This window comes from Diplotaxodon limnothrissa, linkage group LG4 (assembly GCF_057381915.1).
Source record: "Diplotaxodon limnothrissa isolate DT_005_m linkage group LG4, D_limnothrissa_male_GT1.1, whole genome shotgun sequence".
NCBI lineage: Eukaryota > Metazoa > Chordata > Actinopteri > Cichliformes > Cichlidae > Diplotaxodon > Diplotaxodon limnothrissa.
This window is the reverse complement of record NC_140599.1, coordinates 22769071-22789133: the sequence shown is the minus strand read 5'-3', so window position 1 is coordinate 22789133 and position 20063 is coordinate 22769071. Positions and strand designations below refer to the sequence as shown.

General features: G+C 41.4%; 1 protein-coding gene across 1 annotated transcript; it reads right to left on the bottom strand.

Annotated features, from left to right (window-relative positions):
- Positions 1 to 2547: 2547 nt before the first annotated feature.
- On the bottom strand, positions 2548 to 15116 carry cdc42ep4a (CDC42 effector protein (Rho GTPase binding) 4a). Its single transcript, XM_085352537.1, has 2 exons — positions 14894 to 15116; positions 2548 to 5549 (listed from the first exon to the last, which is right to left on the bottom strand). Exon 2 carries the CDS (start codon positions 5411 to 5413, stop codon positions 4367 to 4369), a length of 1047 nt encoding a protein of 348 aa, XP_085208663.1. The 5' UTR covers positions 5414 to 5549; positions 14894 to 15116; the 3' UTR covers positions 2548 to 4366.
- Between the last annotated feature and the right edge of the window lie 4947 nt (positions 15117 to 20063).

The following is a 20063-nucleotide window of genomic DNA, read 5'->3' as shown; positions in this document are numbered from 1 at the left end:
TTCCAGCAAACATCTCCACACACACTCTCTCACACACACACACACACACACACACCACAGTACAGCTATACTGGAGAAACGGCTGTTTGTTTATGACCCATTTAAAAAAAAAAAAAAAAAAGGAATTGCGAAATACTGCTGCAGATATGAAAAAAAATGTTGCATATGTAGCTTCTTGGGGAGTGGTCTGGATTTTTTGGGGGGAGGGGAATGTAGCAGAGACAGGCAAAAGACGGTATATGAGCAATTTTTTATTCTGTTCCTATTTTCCCCCACCTCCCCATTTTTTTTTTGATTCCCCTCTCTCTTACTCCTTTAGCCACCCCCCACCTTCCCTTCCTCAATCCCCTTCACCAGCAGGTTGTTTAATACTTTCCAGATTTCAGCATGCCTTCAGCCTCCTGGAAGAGTTGCAAGTCTGCTGATGGAATTTGGCGGAAAAGGGCTGTGGGTCCAGGCCGAGGCTCCTAACCTAATAAACCTAAAGGCAATGAGCGCCTCCCATTGGTGGCCCAAGTAAGAAAATACAGCTTTCAAAGAAAGTTGAAAGCGAAGGGGAAATGACATTTGACAGCCTCCGAAGCAGATGAAAAGCTGCATAATGGGCGCTTGAGAGAGGGTAACAGCTGCAAGGCAAGACTCAAATTACAATGATTTTCTATGGGGGAGGGAGGTGGCTTGAGCCCCCTGAACAAATCAGCAGTCTCCAGTGTGGGACAAACAATTGTGCTCACGTCCAAAAGATTACCCACAAGAAAACTCATTTGAATGTTTTCCTTTTGGACTTTGGTTTCTGAATGCATTTTTAAAAACAAGAGCAACATCAGCTAATACGTTCTTGGGTTTACAGTGCCACACAGGTATTTACAACCCTCAAAGTCAAACCAGCCCTTGTCCTGACACACTCATTTTTGCATGAGTTTCGAACAACCATTAGATGGCAGTAAATAACAGCTTTTCGGCTTACAGCAGGCAGCTGTATCGTAATAATAAAACAGATGGGAAACAAATTAAAGGAAAAAAACCTGAGCCCTTGACCCATACAGTAAGGGAAACTGGGGCTCCATTATACTGTGCGGACCTAAACCTGTCATCATTTAGGTGCATCTGTCCACTGTGAGAGAATGGTCTCTTCAAAAAGATCCACCTTTAACCTATGATGGAACATTTATATCCCAATGTGATTTGTCTATTTTAAGCTTTAAAAAAAAAGGCTCTGATCCACGAGCCATAAAAGAGTTACTTACTGGCTCAATGAGTATCAAAATTATGCTAAACATATGTGATGGTGTGTACTGCAACTCCTTTTTTGGAAATGACTCTAGATAGAGTCACTATCATCATCATGAAAACGTCAAATGAGCGATTATCCGTCAACGTCCAGTAGAGCTCCAGGGTCTTGGGGAATCAGTGGCAAGGTACACTGAGGTAGTTCTTGGTGACCCCTAAACTTCATTCCAATGCGATTTTCCCTTTACTGTGACCCATTTATATAACCCAGTTATATGAAGTAATTCAAATTGAGATTTTCAGAATCAAATGCCAAAGTGGTGCACAGGGAAGATTTAGTCTCTCTCAAAGAAAAATCCTAACAATCTGAGAGAAGAATAATGACTTTATAAAGGCAGAGAAAAGAAGGATCAATACCACTACTGGTTTGTATTGACCACAACAATCAATATAAATGGGCTGCTTTACCACAAGTGTAAGAATAATGACTTTTTCTAGCCCTCTGGCAGATTGGACACTGGCATAATGTGACTATGAAAAACTCTAAGTGGAAAGAGATTAAACATTCCCTGAAGTGGAGATGAAAGAGTAGAATCGAAATGAGACACCAAAGAGAAGCAGAGCGCTGCTTTCTGAATGCAGTTTTAATGCAGAGGGATGCAGGATAAGACCTTGAACAGTCTGCAGCGAGCGTTAACAAAACAGCGCGCCGGACTTTGCCCGTGCTGCGAGGGGGCTCACCAGGGCAGGAAAAGCCAAAACACTGCCTTTAAAATCAAAAGTGACAGAGCAGCTTTGAGTCAGCGATGATGAGCAGGATCCCGGTCTCAAGTGAGTAAAAAGCTCATCCATCCTCCAATCACCAAGGTAAGAGAAATTGCCCGTCTTCGCTATTTGTCAATGCAGCACTCCTCGGTGATAAACTTTCCCCCCTGAATCCATCTTTCACCCCTCTCACTCCTGCACGATCTTTAAAAAAAACTAACCAAAACATTTTTTAAACTAAGCCTTTAAGTTAAGATGCTTTTCTCCTCCACATGCACTGCTTTACTCAAAACTCTTTTTTTATTGTATATTTAAGAAAAGTGTACAACTAAGGCCAATAAGGTCTGAATTGCTTCCTTCCTTCCTCTGCTTGGAGAGATGGTGAATGGCAGGAAACACGAGGCACTCAAGGAATTCCTTTGTTAATGCTGCTGAGTGGATAGCACTTAACACACGCTGCTTTTTGATGTACTCACATAAAAACAAACAATCAAATATGAAACAGTGAAAGTATTCAAGCTTTTATTGAAAAATATAGGTTATTTTGAGCAGTACAGAAAAGAGGCTGTAAATATACAGTGGGGACAAAAATATGGTGTAATATCACACAGAAAACACAAACAACTTCTCATTCGCACCCAATTAACAGTTGGATTTACTTGCGTGTATTTTGTAGTGCATGAGTGATATACATCCAGTTATGCAACCTCTTCAGTTTCAGGACATCACACCTTATAGCACTTATCTTAATTTGCATGCTGAAACTTACACAGTGAATACTGGTAGAGAGAAGGAAGTGAAATGTAAGTGGCAGACTCTCCCAAAAGCAAAGAGAGAGAAAAGAAGAAGAAAAAAAAAATCATAATTTGGCACATCTGTCAGTTTCAGTTAAGGCAGTGAAGTCAATCAGCCCAACTAAGCCTCAATACTTTCTGGCCATGGCTTTTAATGATGCAAGAAAGGCAGTCGAGCTGCAACGACTATGCAACTTGCACAAAAATAGCAATCTTTTCTTAATGCTCTTGCATCCATTGCTGGCTGTCTCTTTTCTCCCCCCCACGTTTATTTTTATTTTTAATTTTTTTTTTTAAATCCACTCTCCAGACATAACAAACACAGTAAAGATTTCTTTCTAACAAAGGTAGAGAAAACAGCAGGTATTTAACACCAAATACTAGTAGTGTCTGATTTACTTGTGACGGATGAATTACGTGTACCAGGAGGCACATATACACTAAAGCCCTACTCATACGTAGTGGTGAAAATAGTTTACACATATAGGTAGTCCCCTTGAGTAATGAAAATCTTCTACACAGATCACTTGCACCGCTGCAGTTGCTCGGATGTAACGAAAAAAAGGAAGGAAGTGGTTATTCGGTTTCAACTCGAACTTGACACGACTAAAGGAAAGTCACTTTGTGTTAATTAATGGAGATTATCAGGAAAACTGCATCAGAAAAGATATAAAAGACAACTAAGAGTGGGCTACACTACTCCTCACACCTCCAGTTTGCTGTAGTAACACCTTGCTTTCTATTTAGTTCAGCCCAATGCATCTCCGTTAGCTCTACTTCCTTTTCTACAATTCACAGAGTCTATGTGAAGGAGACAATTTGGTGTTGGCTTTGAGGTCCAGCTTTACAGCAGGAAATTGTACTCTTTAAACAGTGTCACAAAGACCCTGAGATACATAAGTTATACTAAGGGAGAAAGAAATCTGATAGATCTATGGTACTGCTATAATATCTTCAGATGAAAGAGGCTCAGTGCAGGGCCTCACACACCAGTGACAACCACAGCTCCCTTTATTGTGACAAGACACCCACCAGTGATCCTGTTGTGACAGAGGCCTTCTGTTTAGCTCAGGCCTCATGACGTCCCACAGCCAGAGTGAAGAAAAGAGGCGAACCGAATGAAAAAAGCACATGTGACACATCAAGCGAGAGGGGAGAGAGAGGGAAAGAGAAAGGCTGAACTGAGTTTTACTTGTGGAAAGTGTTTTTCCTACAAAAGTTCCTTTCTAACCACTACTCCCTGCTTACTTCTGGAATGTTCCATATTCAGAAAGTGTGTTCCCTTCCATGTCAGTTCCCTCGGTGTTCAAAAGGGAGTCACAGATTGACAGAAAGGGAGTGGAGGGTAAGGCTCTCTGACAGACAGAGTTTGGGCACATCCTAAAGGAGCAGTCACTCTTTCTTTGTAGCCCTTTAAAGGAGGAACCCTCCATCTTCTTCAAAGGGCCATTCGCACAGTTCCTGACTACAGTATCGTCTTCCCATTTAACTGCAAATCCACACTGTCAAAGGACTTGCCAGTTGCGCATAAACCACTTCCACAGCTTATTCTTATTTTTTTTTCTTCCACCAGACTCTCATACATGAATCTCATCATCTTCATCCTCCAAGAAAGAGGAAAAGTTGCTCTCCTCCTCTGGTGGGGCACTGAAGGTGGCGCTATCTGTATCTCCTGCAAAGATCAGGCTGCTGGGTTTCTCATCCAGAGCAGCAGACCCAGAACTGGACATGGAGCAGCTGTCTAGGTGCTGCAAGTGTTTGGGGCGTATCTCAGGAGTGTACTCTGGAGTGTAAGGCCCTCCGTCCTCCTGCCTCAGATCAACAGAGCTGGCTAGATGCATAGATGCCTGGTGCTGCAGCTCTTCTGCTTCTTCATTTGCCTCCACATGCTCCTCATCTTTTTCACCCTCTACATAAACCTCTTCCTCACCATGGGCGCCAAGCAGTGGCGAGGTGCAGCCCTCGCTGCTCTTGCCCTCCTCGTAGCCAAGATCATCATCCTCCTTCTCCATCACACCCAGGATTTCACCCAGCATGGACGGACCCAGGTCAACGTGGAAAGACATAACCGACACTGCATGCTTCATTCCACCTCCGTACTGAATTGAGCTCTCTGGGAGCTCAGTCAGCTCACCAAAACTTTGCTCTTCCAGCTCTAAAGCGCGAGTAGCTGCAACCGCACCTCTCCCATCCAAGTCGCTGTGGAGCTTCAGCGGACTTGAAGACAAACTCTTTGCCACCATGCTGTCGCCTCCGTCTTCATCATTGAGAAAGGGAAGGGACATGGCATTTTTTACATAGGTGGGTGATCCTCCGGGGACCACCAGGGCGCTATCTTTCTGTTGGTCCACTCGGTTCACCGACTGAGAGCGCTTGCTGCTCCTAAAGGTGCGTGACAGGAGTCCAGGCCGAGGAGAGCGAGGAAAGGATGTGGACTCGGGAGGGGGTTCCCCTGAGCGTGTGCTGAGAAAGGAGGTGTCACCAAAAGCATCACCGCTGCGGCCTACATGCATGGTGTGGCGAAAGTCACCCAGGGGAGCACTGATCATCTCCCTGGTCAGGTCCATACGGGAGCGACGCTTTGTCTGGGAGGAGGACGACACTAGCTGTTTTAAGATCGGCATGGTGGCTGATCAGGGGTATTGTTGTGCACTAAGAGGTAGCTGGGTGGCAAAAAGATCACCTGAATCTTTGGGAAAGTCCTTCTTTGAAATCTTGGAATGAATATTGATGGTCCTTAAATCCAATCAGCCAGGGAACCTGGAAAAACACACAATAAGTTAGAAACAGACATAATCGAATCAAAATTGTTTGTTTAGTCAAAAAAACAAAACAAAAAAAAACTTCAAAGTGTGTCCACTCACACAAATTGATTTCAAACAATAAATTGTAACTTGACTCAAAACCAGCAGAAAGCAAAAAGAAAGAATCTATATGGTCCAGCTAAAGTATAGATTTTAAATTATGTTGCCAAGAAAGTCAACATTCAGCCCTTTAATTCTAAGAAAAAAAAAAAAAAAAAAAAAAACATATGAAGGAATTCCAAATGTTGCCACTAATTGCAAGAGCTGAAGCTATCAATTATTGAGTCTATAATGACGAGCAAACTCTGTGAGATGAACTCTAAAATACGCTGCAGAAAAAAACCAAAAAAAAAAGTAGACCACCACAGGATTTTACTTAAACAGCGCTATAACTTAGAGGAAAACACCAACCACAGACCAACATGAATCAAGGCAAGATAACTGAGAGCTGCCACAGATTTCTTTTTTTTTGCAAAGTATACTTCACTGCAAGACCGAAAACTATCTTCTACTGACAAAAGGACAATTATACATGCATCAAAAACAATGATACCCCTGTCATCTAACTATAGAGCTGGATTATTGCAACAAAGAAATCACAATGTATTCCCCATCTTAGGCAGTGGTGTTTAAGCCCCCGGAGGTTTATGACAGCTGACAAAATTGTGTTTCTACGTTACTGAGAGCTCAGACAGAGGAAACCCCGCCACAGGCAGCCAGCCAGACACCGCTGTTTCCTCAGGTGATGCACTGGAGGGCAGGAGCAGGGTGTCTCATTAACCATCAGTCCAATTATATAAAATACACATGAAAAGAGCACTCTCATGGTGGCCCACAAAGTGAAGTGCAAGCGGTTTCCACACAAAGACATCAAAAACACATGCACAGCTGACTTGTGGATGGAAAATCTCTGTGGTTGTGCATAAGCATGTCTGAAGAAAAGGTTTACCTCGCCGGCTTGAGCGTGCGTCTCTCTAGCTTGCTCATAGTGCCGTTTTCTTTGTTTACTTAACCTAAGACAGGAAGAGGAACACTTAACCTTGACTTTAGCTTTCTTGTAAGAAAGCCCTTTAAAACATATTTAAGTCACTTCTGTTTATGCTGGAAGAGATTTTAGCTGTTTAAAGTGGCAGGCTTTTGCATGCATTGACCTCATTCTTCGGTCTCCACCCCCTGTCTTTGCCAGCTGAGTCTCTTCTCCGCTTCCTGTTAATGCCTTCACCTGCTTCGGTTTCCATAGAAACACCCTCCCTCGTGCAAGCGACAGCGTTTCCTGTCAGAGGCTACGGGCGGCTCCAGGCTTCAAATGCAACGTATGGCCTTCTGTCAGCCATAGCCTGTGCTCACTCACCTTGTGTTATTACTTTCTATTGGCCAAAATGGAAATCGATTAAAACTCAGAAATATTCCGGTGCTGTAGAAAAAAAACAACAACAAAAAAAATAAATAAATAAATAAATAAAGCAAGCAAGCTCGATAAACCAGAGGCCGAGTTGTGATGACAAAACGTTCCATGAACTCCAAATGATTTCAACAAGATACATAAACAAAGTCACTTTTTGCTGAAATGTGTTTATTTTTGTAGCTGCCTGTTCTGATTTGTTTCAGGGAAGGCCAAATATTCACACCCAGCTAAAATAACAGCCTTTTCTTTCCTGAATAGTTGCTCCTGGGTGGCACAAACACAGGAAAGAAAAAAACAAAACAACTACTGGATCAAAAAAGCGGAGATGGTGAAAACCTCCCTCCCACTCCTCTATATCACCCTCTAGGCCAGGATCAAGCTGAAAAGCTCTATGGTGCCCATCGCAGGGATATGGATACAGAAACTTGCTATAGACCACCAGACAGACTTCTCATTGTCAGCTCCAAACCACATCGTACCAGAAAAAACAAAAAACAAAAACCGCTGCAGTTCCACATTTACATCCAACCCAAGACCTTCTATATTTATGGCTTTGTCATATTTGCGGAAGTGCATGCACGCACGAGTAGGGGGTGGGGGAGTGGCAGATATAGATGGAGAGTGGAAAAGGGCCTGAGAAGGCAGCAGTTAGCGTGGGAACCGCTGGATCGCAGCACCAGGGGTGAAGGGGGGAGGATTGACTTTATAAACAAACTTTCACAACACTCATGATCTAACTGCAACAGAGCCCACTAAAATGCGGGACAGGAACGGGGATGAACAGCAAATGAAGCACATCTGCATTTTTTCAGTTTGACAGTACAGCTTCTTGAAAGCTAGAGCTGTCTAAACTGATGTGTATAGATTATGAGGTTGACTGACCTGCCTTGATGTGGTGTTTGTGAGCTGCTCGGTAAAAGCAGCAGTACATGCACGCACACATACTGCAGTAACCACGAGTACATTGGAATGTTTCCAAACAGTTGTGAGTGCTACTCCACTTCTTCAGTCATCTCATGTTGTTCTTTTTTATAAGCGGTATTATAACCCATTTTGCCAGATGTATTTAGGCTATGGAGTAGTTCTAAACCTGGAGGGGAAAAAAAAAAAAAAAAAAAAAAGGAAATCTCTCAGTCAGGAAAAAAAGAGCAAAAGAAAAGAAAAAAATCTGCTGTTTTACTTCTACTAAAGAGGTCAAAAAGGAGCGCGCTAAATGAAACAGTAACCTCACTAAACCTGCAGTCATTTCTTACAGCTATAAACAAATGCCACACTGGAGGAAGTGGGGAAAGAAAAATAGCTACGAGTTTAACCTACGAGTCAAAATTCACTGAGATAATTAACCCGCATTCAGTAAGTTTTTTACAGCAAACCTTAGACGAGCATAACTTCTCACTTCTTGTCAATATTCTCGCACCAAGCCAATCAATACCGAAACACAAGAGATCACTTGCAGACACATAAACCGAGTCTCAACCATGACTTATGGGCCATTTCCGGAACTAAGTATTGATGCGCCTTCTTTGTGCTCTGTGCATTCTGCTGTCTGGAAGACGGGAGGGGTTCAGACTCGCTGTGCACATCATTTGAAGTCACTGACCTGGACGGACAATCGAATGACCAGAGGGTGAACTGACATTAGGGGGAGGAAAAGCCACATGATGCACCCTAAATCTGTGTGGAAATTAAAAAAAAAAAAAAAAAAAAAAAAGGGGTGAAAACTGCTCTGCTTGAAAAATACTCCAATTATCAAGCAATCTGTAAACATTCTGATTGCTTGTGAAAACCCTAATTTATTCCCAAATGTTTAAGTGCGACACCACCAAGAGGTACACAGTTGCTCAGTAACAGGCTAGCACAGACTCTCACACACATACTCTACTAATTACGCAGACAAATGGCCTCCAGTAGATAGGTATCTGCCATGCAGCTCAGTTAGTGGGCCTGAATATCTCATTTAGGAAGGAGCAGCCAAAGGACAAACAGTGGAAATCACATTATCTCTCAATCAAACAAACGGGGGACAACAGACATCAAGCTGATGATGCCCTCTGAGATAAATACAGCAATGAGAAAACACACTGCTCTAATGAGAAATTACAAATAAAGCCCTTTTTCTTACGCTAAAGCCAAATTTAGCCGTTGCTTAAATCGCCCATTTGGGGCAATCAACTAGACGTGCCATTCGCTTGTGGTGTTGCAGCTTCAGACGTGTTGACCGAGAGGGTATCTTTGGTACGTTTACACCCTGCCACCCATTTCACCATGCAGATCCTATATAGCATGGAAGCTAAAACATTTCAGAACAGACACGATCACACTAAATAAGCCCTGATATGTTTTGTTTGTTTGTTTATATATTTAAAGAAAAACACCAATGGCTGAACAAAACAGGACAATTGGGCACATCACCAAGCACTCCGGGAAACTTCAGTGCACGACAGCCCCAAATGGACATGCAGTCAAATCAGGAAATCGCACACCCCAAGACAACCCATTTTCCAGAAAATGATGAATGTAGAGACATCAATAATCACAGAGAGTTTAACAAAACATCTCAACCATTCAATTCGTCTGAAAAATAACACAGGGACCAGAAGAAAAAATTGTTTCTGGGGGGTTTTTTGTTCTTTTTTCTGTGACCACAAATACCTCACAAGCTGCTGTTAGGAGATATGCTGTGTTAGTGTCACACCTCACCCAGTGGGGCACACCGTTCTGTAGGGATCAAAGAACAAGAGGTTTTTAGAGCCTTCCTGCTAATAAAAGTGCCTGTAGGTTTTGGAATTGGTATTCATGTTGCTGAGTACCAAATCCGTTTCTATCCTTAGATAGACAGTGAGGGGAATATTTGAGAGAAGCAGCAAGAACAAACTGACAAGAACTTTTAAGAGTGTTAAAAATATAACATTGCATTGATAAACCATCGTGTAAACCGAACAAAGCTCACGGGCCAGAATCCACCCAACAATCCGCCCACTGGAAGGCTTTGCAAACTGAATAAATGCATAGATTTTGGACTTAATTGTATTTTCACAAGTTTTACAGCTTTTGTTTTGTATTGATAAAGACCTTCGTCATGACATCATTCAGTACATGTAAAAAATAAAATAAAAGTGTCATATAGTGCAATATCATATGTTTACGTTTCCTAATGTGCACAACAAGGAGAAGCACGTTTGGGAACAAGAGCTACAAATCGATGACATTTTGTTACCTAAAAAGAGAACGACCTCAAAAACCTCCAGCAAAGTGCAGCACTTTGCAAAATATGTGAGAAAACTCTTCCTGCTAAAGGTGGAAACAACAAACGAGTTACAGACTAGGACGGCACAGGAGGAGGAGATACTAGTAGCTGGCGATGTGCAAAAATAAACAAACTAATCAATCAAGCATCGCTAGCACTCGCTGGTTGCGCGCCGTACGACAAGAAGAGCAAATGATGAATGGAAATTACTTGGATGGATTAAATTATGCGGTAACATGATGGAAAAGCAGGGCTTTTAGCAAGAGGTAGAAAATATCTATTCATTTTTTTTTTTTTTCATGTGACAATATTATGCAGGCTCTGGGTCAATGGACTTTAGGTTTTGTTATACTAAAGTTTTAAGCAGCTATTTTATACTTTTACTTAGAAGTTTAGCTTATATTTAATTTATGCTGTGTCATGACTGTTGCATGCTAATGATGCTGTCATTGCTGGCACCTTGTTTCGATTGAAAATTAGGAAGTGTGACAGTGGTGCCATTGAAAAATATTGGATGGAAAACATCTTTTATTTATATGTATACTTTTTTTCTTTATCATCATAAATATCCTCACAAATTTTCTTGAAATATCAGGATATATAGTGAGGTGACAGATCAATATACAATCCATGATCACTAAAACTAGCCTGAAGTGGGTTACGCTCTACCACAAATATTCATATTTGACATGTGGGGAATGTGCTAGCTAGGTTGCAGACTTGTGGCTTAGGTCTGTTTGCATGACAGACACCAGTGTGTGCCGGTTTCCTGCACAACTGTTTTGTTTTTGCTTATTTACACACATTTGTTCATTTTACGACAAAGCTAGTAGGCGTTTTCTCAACATAAGAGGTGAAAGCGGCTAGCGTGGAACTCTACCAACATTCACGAAGCAACACTTTAAAATTGAAAATGCCACTGTATTCACCATGCAGACTATTCAAGTTGGAGCTATTTACAAGTAAAGCAAATCATCCAGCTGGAAGGAAGAAAAGTGATGAAGACCAGGACAGAAGGTGACACCTCGGCAGTCACTGAAAGGGATTGTGGCAGAAAACAGGCGTGCTCGACGTGCACCAGCTGAACTCAGATACCCAAGAGGGGATGACTTGTCTCTTTTACATTTACAGCCAACACAGCCTCCAGACATGACACAGCATCTCTTTCTCTCAGTCCTCTGCTGTGATCAAACTGACAGCTTCTATTACAGGCACAATCAGTGGATGGCAAACAATAATGCTGCATTGTGCTTCAAGAATGAAAAGTATTCTTTGGGTTAAACAAGGCTGATAAACATTATTTTCATGGATCTACAATGCCTTTTTATAGACAAACAATGTTATCCATCCCAGCTCTGCTATCATCTCTGATCAGAATAAAAAGTTACTATTACGCTACTGAAAATGGAGCCAATATGGCTGGACACCAACGTCATTTGTGTACTGGGCATGCTATCTAAATACAAACAGAGGGTGGGAGGCACAACATGCATTTAGAGGCATTTAGAGTGTCTCGGAATAATTACAGGGAATTGACGGAAAGCAGGTTCACGCTGGCAATATCAACGAGTGAGCATGCCAGAGGCAACCACTTAACATTAAGCCAAGAACATCCCAAAAGGACAGGCTGAGAACCTTCACAGACACTTAACATTAAGCTAATACCTTTCCAACTTTTTCCATCCTGTTCCAGCTGGATCTGCAAGATCAACGACCAGTCTTAAGTCATTAACAACTGTCCCCTTCTGTATGCACGAAGACATTTGAGCATTCTTAAAATGTGGATGCACACAGTTGCAAAAGCATAACTTAATTACCACTGAGACACATCACTGAAAACCAGTCTCTTCAAAACAAGCAATTAGCCAAGAACTTCCCAAAAGGACAGGCTGGACATACATAGCTGCACATGATGGAGCCGTTTAATGAAGACACGTGTTGGAGGGTGCATCCACAGGAAGGGCAGGGAGAAAATTAGGCAGTAAACCCTCCCATCCCTCCGGAAATCTTCTCAGCCTGCCCTTCCTGATCACTCATAACGTAAACAAGGCTTTTCTCCATAATACTGTGTTACAGACAAGCTAGTCAAACAAACAGCTCATATCTCCATCGACACCCTGTTTTAATAAGCCTGTAGGACATTGTGTGTGTAAAAGCAGACTCCAAATGCAATATGTATCAGTACATGGAGAGCGTCAGGTCCAGGTGACTTTAATCGTTTTCGAAAACGATCACAACCGGATCTTTACAACACCAGGTAGCTGAGTCACAACAGCTGTTGACAGCTCTGGCCTCAGGCCCAGCTGTCTGTGTGGTTGGTGTTTTAAGAGCTGCAGAAGATGAATGAGGTTCTATTTTGAACCATTTGGGAAGAAATCTGTTCTCCTTGATGGAAAGAAAACCAGAAAACATTTTAGAAATCAGAAAAGCAATAGGATTTGGAGACTCCTGTTTGAAAGTGCTGCAGTGCCATAACTATGAGGTCAGACAAGCAAAGGAAAGCACAGGCTGGTGGGACATGGACGAACTCGGTTTATTTTTTTTATTTCTTATTTTAAATAAAATAAATATGCTTGTGTATCTATGGCACAATTGTAATGGACAATGAATGTCACACAAATGCTAAACAACAAATCAAATAGAGTGAAAGAGGACATCTCTGAAAGCATTTGGAGTTTAAACAGAAGTCCCTGTCATTGTCTTTTGGTACAATGACATCAACTCCATGCAATACGTGCATCCAGTAACAAGGAAACAGAACAAACATTTACCTCTTGCTAACAGGCCCCAGCATACAGTGCAACAAAGCAGCATGCAGGATAGGCCAAGAACACAATGCAGCCAAACAAAAGGCAAAAAACCCCAAACAGACACAGCATTCACACACTGTCATATGATAAACTCTCAGTATTTGATATTTGGACAAGGTAATAAAAAGGTAAGTGGCAGAAAACTAATGACAGTTGCCATATGTCAGAAGCCAAACTGGCTAAAATACATCTTTACTGTGTAAGTGTTGAAAGACAAGTTCAAATCCAAGGCTCTTCTCCAAAGTAACCCAGATATTCCCTACTACCATCCTCAGAGGAATTCTGGGAAAAGAAAAGAAAACACAAAAAAAAACAGTTTATACTGGTATTTCCTGGAATGTGAAGGGGCTGGACAGGACACACACAGCCTCAAATGAGCACACAAACTGCAAACATGGGTGCAGGACTATTTAGCCAGTAGCCACAAATAACTGAGTTTCCCTTCAGCATTACCGCAGATGTATTTTGGAATATCCACATTAAAAGTGAGCAACTTTGCTTGCTCTTGTAAACAAACTTATTAGCAGGTTGCTCTTCCCAGGATACGAGCCAACAAATCCTGTCTACACTGTGCCTTGCATAATAACAGGGTGCTTGGCACAGTGTCCAACAACACAAGAGGGAAGGATAACTTTCACCTTCGGGCACTAACCACCTCCTGCAGGCAATTAGACACCAACTTTGTAATTCAAAAGAAGAAGAAGAAGAAACTTGTGCTTGTGGTGCTTGTGCGGGCTGGTTTAAAATCCTGTCACTTTGTATAAAATACAAAGTAAATAGGCTAAAGAAAGCCTAAAACATGTAAATCTGGTCAACTATGCTTGCATGCTTGTAGTGTCATCAACCTGAATCCATCACACCACTTCAAGACAACCTCACATCTCATAAAAGGCCCTTGCACATTTTGAAAAAGGCAGGTCAAATTTCCTAAAAGCCACCGTAACGTCCTCACAAGCACAGACCTCTGATAACATCACCTCTTCAGACAATTGCTGTAAGTTCTTATCAGTGCAGGGTGATGGAGAGATAGCCCGCTGACCTGAGGCCCATTACCTCACACTACCAGTCAGTGACCTCATCAAGTGCCAGCCTTACCAGGAAAACTGTACAAAGACCTGGACAAAGTGAATGTGCACTCCAAGGAGGCAGAAACTGTATAACGTATCTTTCTTTCCCAGCCTTATCTGATCAAGTCAAAGCCACCTCCAACTTCGAGGAAATGTGCCAAATCACGCCCTTCTATCACCTTCCACTCACTCTAGAATTAGTTCCCAGAAGCAAGTCAAAGTGTTTTAAGAAAATATGAAGGACCCCCAATACGCACAGCCATCAAACACGTTACTGGCCTAATTATGAGAATTTTTGAAGTTTATCATGTGTTCTAAAAGTCAGGCCTATGGGAGTTGTCGTTTGTAGTAAAGTCAGGGGTTAAAACAAAAGGAAACATGGTGTATCCGCTTAAACCTGAAAACATCCCCAAATAAACTAACAAACAAAAAACACAAACTCAATTTGTTTCTGAGAGGACAAAATGGCTCGTTTCTTTCGACAACAGACACACAAAGAAATAAGCGCTAATTCCGCAGCATTTGATTCACTCTTGCGCTCACTGCCGATCAGCGAGATTCGATCATATACAATAAAGCGCTGATTCTGGGTGGGTCAATAGCAGGAGAACAATAATAGGCCAGCGGACTAGAAGCATGAGCAGCCCCGTGCGCGCAGGTGAACGGGCCGCTAAAATGTCGGTTTAAAACGCGTCCTTGAAGTGCACACACAACCCAGAAGATCAGTTTTATGTTAAGTGCAAGTACAAATATTAAAGTACACACGCTTACCGAGCATCCCCATTCATAAAAGCCGGGTGCTGCTCCACTTTTAGGCCCCCAGCAGACCAACAATGGGGGTGCATTCATCAAACGAAACAAGCTGTGAGGCGCTCAGATTAGTTCTTTCTGCTCCAAACAACGCGGATCATGGACCCGTGAGTGTGGCGGTTTTTTTTAGAGAAATATTACAGCTGCTGTCACAACATCCTTACAAACGCTGCTGCTACTCTGAAGCGCATGAACTCACTACAACGCCTGCTGCGGTAGTGCGCTTGAACACGCCCTCTTTACATGGGTCCTTAAAGACACAGGGTGCCAGCATGGGGCCACTCAGACTGCCTTGACGCACTGACACAAAGGAAACCTCGAGGATAATTTATTAAATCTTTAATAATAAATATATAAATAGGTTAGCCAGTTTAAATACTTAATAATTAATGTACCAAGAAAATGTACTTGAAAGACCCAGGAACATATTAAGCCTTTTATTGATGCTATTATATACCAAGGTGTAATAAGCATTTATCAATAAGCAGTGTTGTGCATTCTTTAAAATGATTCTTCATATCCTTTCTAGTATTATACAATACTCATTTGCGTTTGCCTTATTAGATATTTTCGGAGAGCAAGAGTAGAGAATATCTTTGTTCATTTGTCAAAGGGGAAATGATGTCATCGTTTTAGTGCCTAGCATTGCATGTTTTAAGATTTAAGTATTAAATAAATCAGTAAAAATTGGCAAAGATAAATTTATACGGGACTGGTGTTTTCAGAGGGATTTGAAGGCGTGACATTGCCAAACTGCTTAAAGGTGAGCTTTGCCCTTCGTTTCTTTTACAGTTCCAATAAGGATGTTAGTCAGAATTATTACACGTCCACACATTTTTCTCTGACAACAGCAAAGACTGTATTGAGTTAACAAACCCTTTGATCTTGTGCATTTATCTTGTGTATTGAACTTGTGGTTGATGAGCTGACATCGGTCAGTGTCCACTCATTAGTACCTTCTGTAATGCAAATAAGCAGAAATATGCACCCCAGGTTTTACCTCAGGAGAAAGGTATGCATAAATGGCTGATAATTACTAAAGGACACAAGTCATTCTACCCAATGACATGACTATTCGCTTTCGTACTTCACAAGGTATGTAGTGACGCAAGTCTGTCTCTCCACGCTGTTCTCTGAAACCACAATGTTCCATATTTAACTGCATGTCCTGGCGTCCTTTACAAATATTTGAAAGTTATTTCTGCCTTTGCTTTTTTCCGACGATCTGTCCCACCAGCTGATGAGAGAATATGGCTTTTTATGATGAGAGTAAACTTAAACTCCCTTGGTATTTAAGCCTTGTGGGAGTGTTGCTGACCCACTATTGATCATGTGCCTCATCACATGAGCCACATACCTGTGACCCAAACTGAAGAAGCTTCTCAGATAAGAGGTGAAACATCTTCAAGTAACTTAAAGAAGTCTAGTTGTTTTTCTTTCCAAGCTCCTTACATTACTGTGACCTGGATGGCTGAGAACATGGACAGACACTCTATAGTATCCCATCTTCTTGTAACAGCAGCCCGTGGTTTGAATTGAGTGCCACTAACAAGCCATATGTTCATTCTTGTCTTTTGTCCAGAGGTTACAGTGTCCATGTTTTTCAAAAAATAATTTCAAATTTCAATTTACCTGACCACAGAACAGTTTTCCACGTTGCCTCAGTCCATTTACACGAGCTTTGGCTCAGAGAAGATGGTGTTTCTGGATCATGCTCACATATGGCTTCTTCTTTGTGTGACAGAGCTCTAACCTGCATTTGTGGATGACACGTTGAATTGTGTTCAAAGACAGTGATTTCTCAAAGTGTTTTGAATTGGGTAAACTGCTGAACCTCAGCCCATCTTTACTTCCGTGAAACTGTTGCCAGTTAATCTAATTACTTGAAGCTAATATCATTGATAAAACAGTAATATGTCTCAGTTAAAACATTTTATATGAGTTCTGTTTTCTGTTGTAAATTATGGGTTTTTCTGATTTAGAAATCATCACATTCTGTTTTATTAACATTTCATGCTGTACTACTCTTCCTTTTCATTTGGAGTTGTATGAAGTGAGCTTTTTTAAGCAACTGCCAGGTGGATATAAAGGAGAAAAAATCATATTTTCTTTAATAATGGAGGTGATTTCCTTTTTTCTATCCATTTTCTGAACCTCTTATCGCACTTAGGATCGCAGCTCATACTGGGCTAAAGGGTCACATTGGACAGATTGCCAGCACAAGGCCAACGCAGAGAGACAGATAATAACACTCTCACATCCACACCTGCGGTGCGTTTAGAATCACCAGTTAACCTATCTTTGATCCTTGTCTAATGGAACATCAGAAAATGATTTTTTATCCAATATTGTCTGGGCTGCACTCCACCCCATTCTTTAGGTATTCTCGGTTGTTCTCGTTTCTGTCGTTTGACGTTAATTAAAATCATCTGGCTTTTTGCTCTCATTCTCAAACGTTCAATTTAAACTTTATAGTGTTAGCAGACTGGAGTAGGGTGGCTGTGAAGCTACTGGATGCAAGATGACCATTTAGCCATGTCACCGCTCCCCAAAATACATAACTTTGCCCAGTTTGAGATCAATTTAGCTGTTCACTACATATAAGGGCAAGTATAATGGCAAATGTTTATGCAGTTCTGCTTGATTGAACTAGTGCATAAAAATTTCTGCATACTGCAGAGAAATGTTGTGAAAAGAAAACAGTTGGGGGAGCTGACAGTGTTCATGAAATGAGCATCTCCTCAGGTTTTTAACTGATCTGGCAGAAGAGGCTTGAGCTAAGTGTATGTAGAGGAAATGCACTATGTGTACTGTATCTATGAGTGAAATAAGATAAACTAGAAGACTTCTGGTTTAACAATAACTCTCCCCCACATTAAAACAGTTTGAAAGCTGTAACTTCTCATTTTTCTCTTTATCACACACCATAACTTGGCCCCCGCCAGTCAACCAGACAAGTTAACTGTGCTGCCAATGCGGTCTTATGAACTCCAACAAACACAGTCAGAAATAGGACAAATTTTGTTTAAGTCAGTCCCATGAGGAGACGTTTCACTGAAATGTAAAACTGTGCCAGATTTGCAGATCTATCTCTTTCCTGCTCTCTGTCCCCATCTGCGTGAGCGCCTCGCTTTCTGTCTCTGTCTCACTCTCTTTGGCTTGAATGTGTGTGAGCAGAAGATTTGTCTGTGATCTCCTTAGAGTGAAGAGCTCAGTCAAGTCGGAAGAATTACATATTTATATATAATATATCCATGGTGGAAAGATGTTTTCTGATTTCACCTTACCCCTAAACCTTTGAGCCTGATCCTTCTGTTCTTTGGTTAAGATCAGTGTTTTCTGGCCTGAAATAAAGGGATTACCTGTCCAACCATCCCTAAGATTTTCAGCATGCTTGCACTGGATCAGGTTCTTCTTCAAGTTCTTCCCAGTATCTCATGCTGTTTTGCATCCCAATTATGGTTTTGTTTAAGATTCAGGTCATTTGTACACTGTAGGATTAGGTGTCACTTAAAAATGACTTTGCATTCCAGATCATACAAAATGCTCTACTTAAGACTGTCTGTGAAAAATTAATTTCTACAGGTTTTAAAATGGTTTAGATTTCCTTTATAATGAGTTTGTTGCCAATTCTCTTTATGTCAGAATCATAAATCCTGTAATTATTTTCATCAGTGTTCCACCATTTCATTATGATTTATGAGGAAAAGGTCATTACAAAATAGAATGTTTTATTCTAAAGAGTTAGCATTAACATGGCTATTCTGCCCTTTTCTCTTTTTTAATGATGTACACAGAGATGTTCACACTGGAAATTGGACAGATTACATTTTTAGACCTTGAAGACTGAATGCTTTAGTGTGCACACTATAGGTCACACTCCAGCACAGCAATATCCATTCACCTTTTCTAAAGAGACAGCTTTGCAAAAATGTCCTAGAAAATTTCTCACTATAATATATGCCTATGGTACCATGAGCTGTAACACGAATCATGTATTCAGAAATTATATAAATGCAATCACACCTTGTAACATGAACAAAAAAAGTGACAATCCATTCTGACGGATTTCACACATCATCATACTTTTTTCTCCTGCCGCACATTATCATTTACTCTTTTGTATCTTTGTAAGTGACTGATTTCCTGTTTTCTTCCCAGTACATCAAGAAACACCCCAAAATTTGAGGTAGTTTTGAAAAGTAAAGGTTTTGTGCTATAGGTAAAATCTATTGCATTGTGAAACCCTTAGTGGATATGGATACTCTCCATTCTCTTTTAAACTAACCAAAATGAGTTATTATTTTCTTTCACTGACAGCTATTAATATATAATGATTCATATGCTTGTTAATAATACATGCATTGGATGCCCATACAAACCTGACAGCATCTCACAGATGGTGAAGATTTTTAAGCTGTACATCAATTATATGAATCTCCTACTCTAACCTATCCCAAATTTGCTGTATTGGATTGAGATCTGGTGACTATGGAGGTCATTTGAGTGCAGTGTAGCGTTCAAGAAACCAGTTTGAGATGAGCTTTCTGATATGGTGTGTAAACCTGGCTGTGCCCTTAAACAATGATCAATTGGTACAAAATGGCCCAAAATATGCCAAGTAAGTACCCCTCATGCCATGGAGCGATCAGGGCTCAAGAGTTGGGAGTTTGCCTTGTAATCGGAAGGTTGCCGGTTCGAGCCCCGGCTTGGACCGTCTCGGTCGTTGTGTCCTTGGGCAAGACGCTTCACCCGTTGCCTACTGGTGGTGGTCAGAGGGCCCGGTGGCGCCAGTGTCTGGCAGCCTTGCCTCTGTCAGTGCGCCCCAGGGTGGCTGTGGCTACAATGTAGCTTGCCATCACCAGTGTGTGGATGGCTGGATGTGTAAAGCGCTTTGGGGTCCTTAGGGACTAGTAAAGCGCTATATAAATACAGACCATTTTGCACCCGCCTAAGACAAAGGCAGGAGGCAGGATAGATCCATATTTATTGTTGTTTACACCAAATCCCGACCCTACCATTGGAACCTTCTATTTTAAATTTTGATGAGGTAGATCAGCAGTTTTTGAAATACTCAACCCACCTGACACCAACAAACATGTCACCTCTCTTCCTCATTCTGATGCTTTCT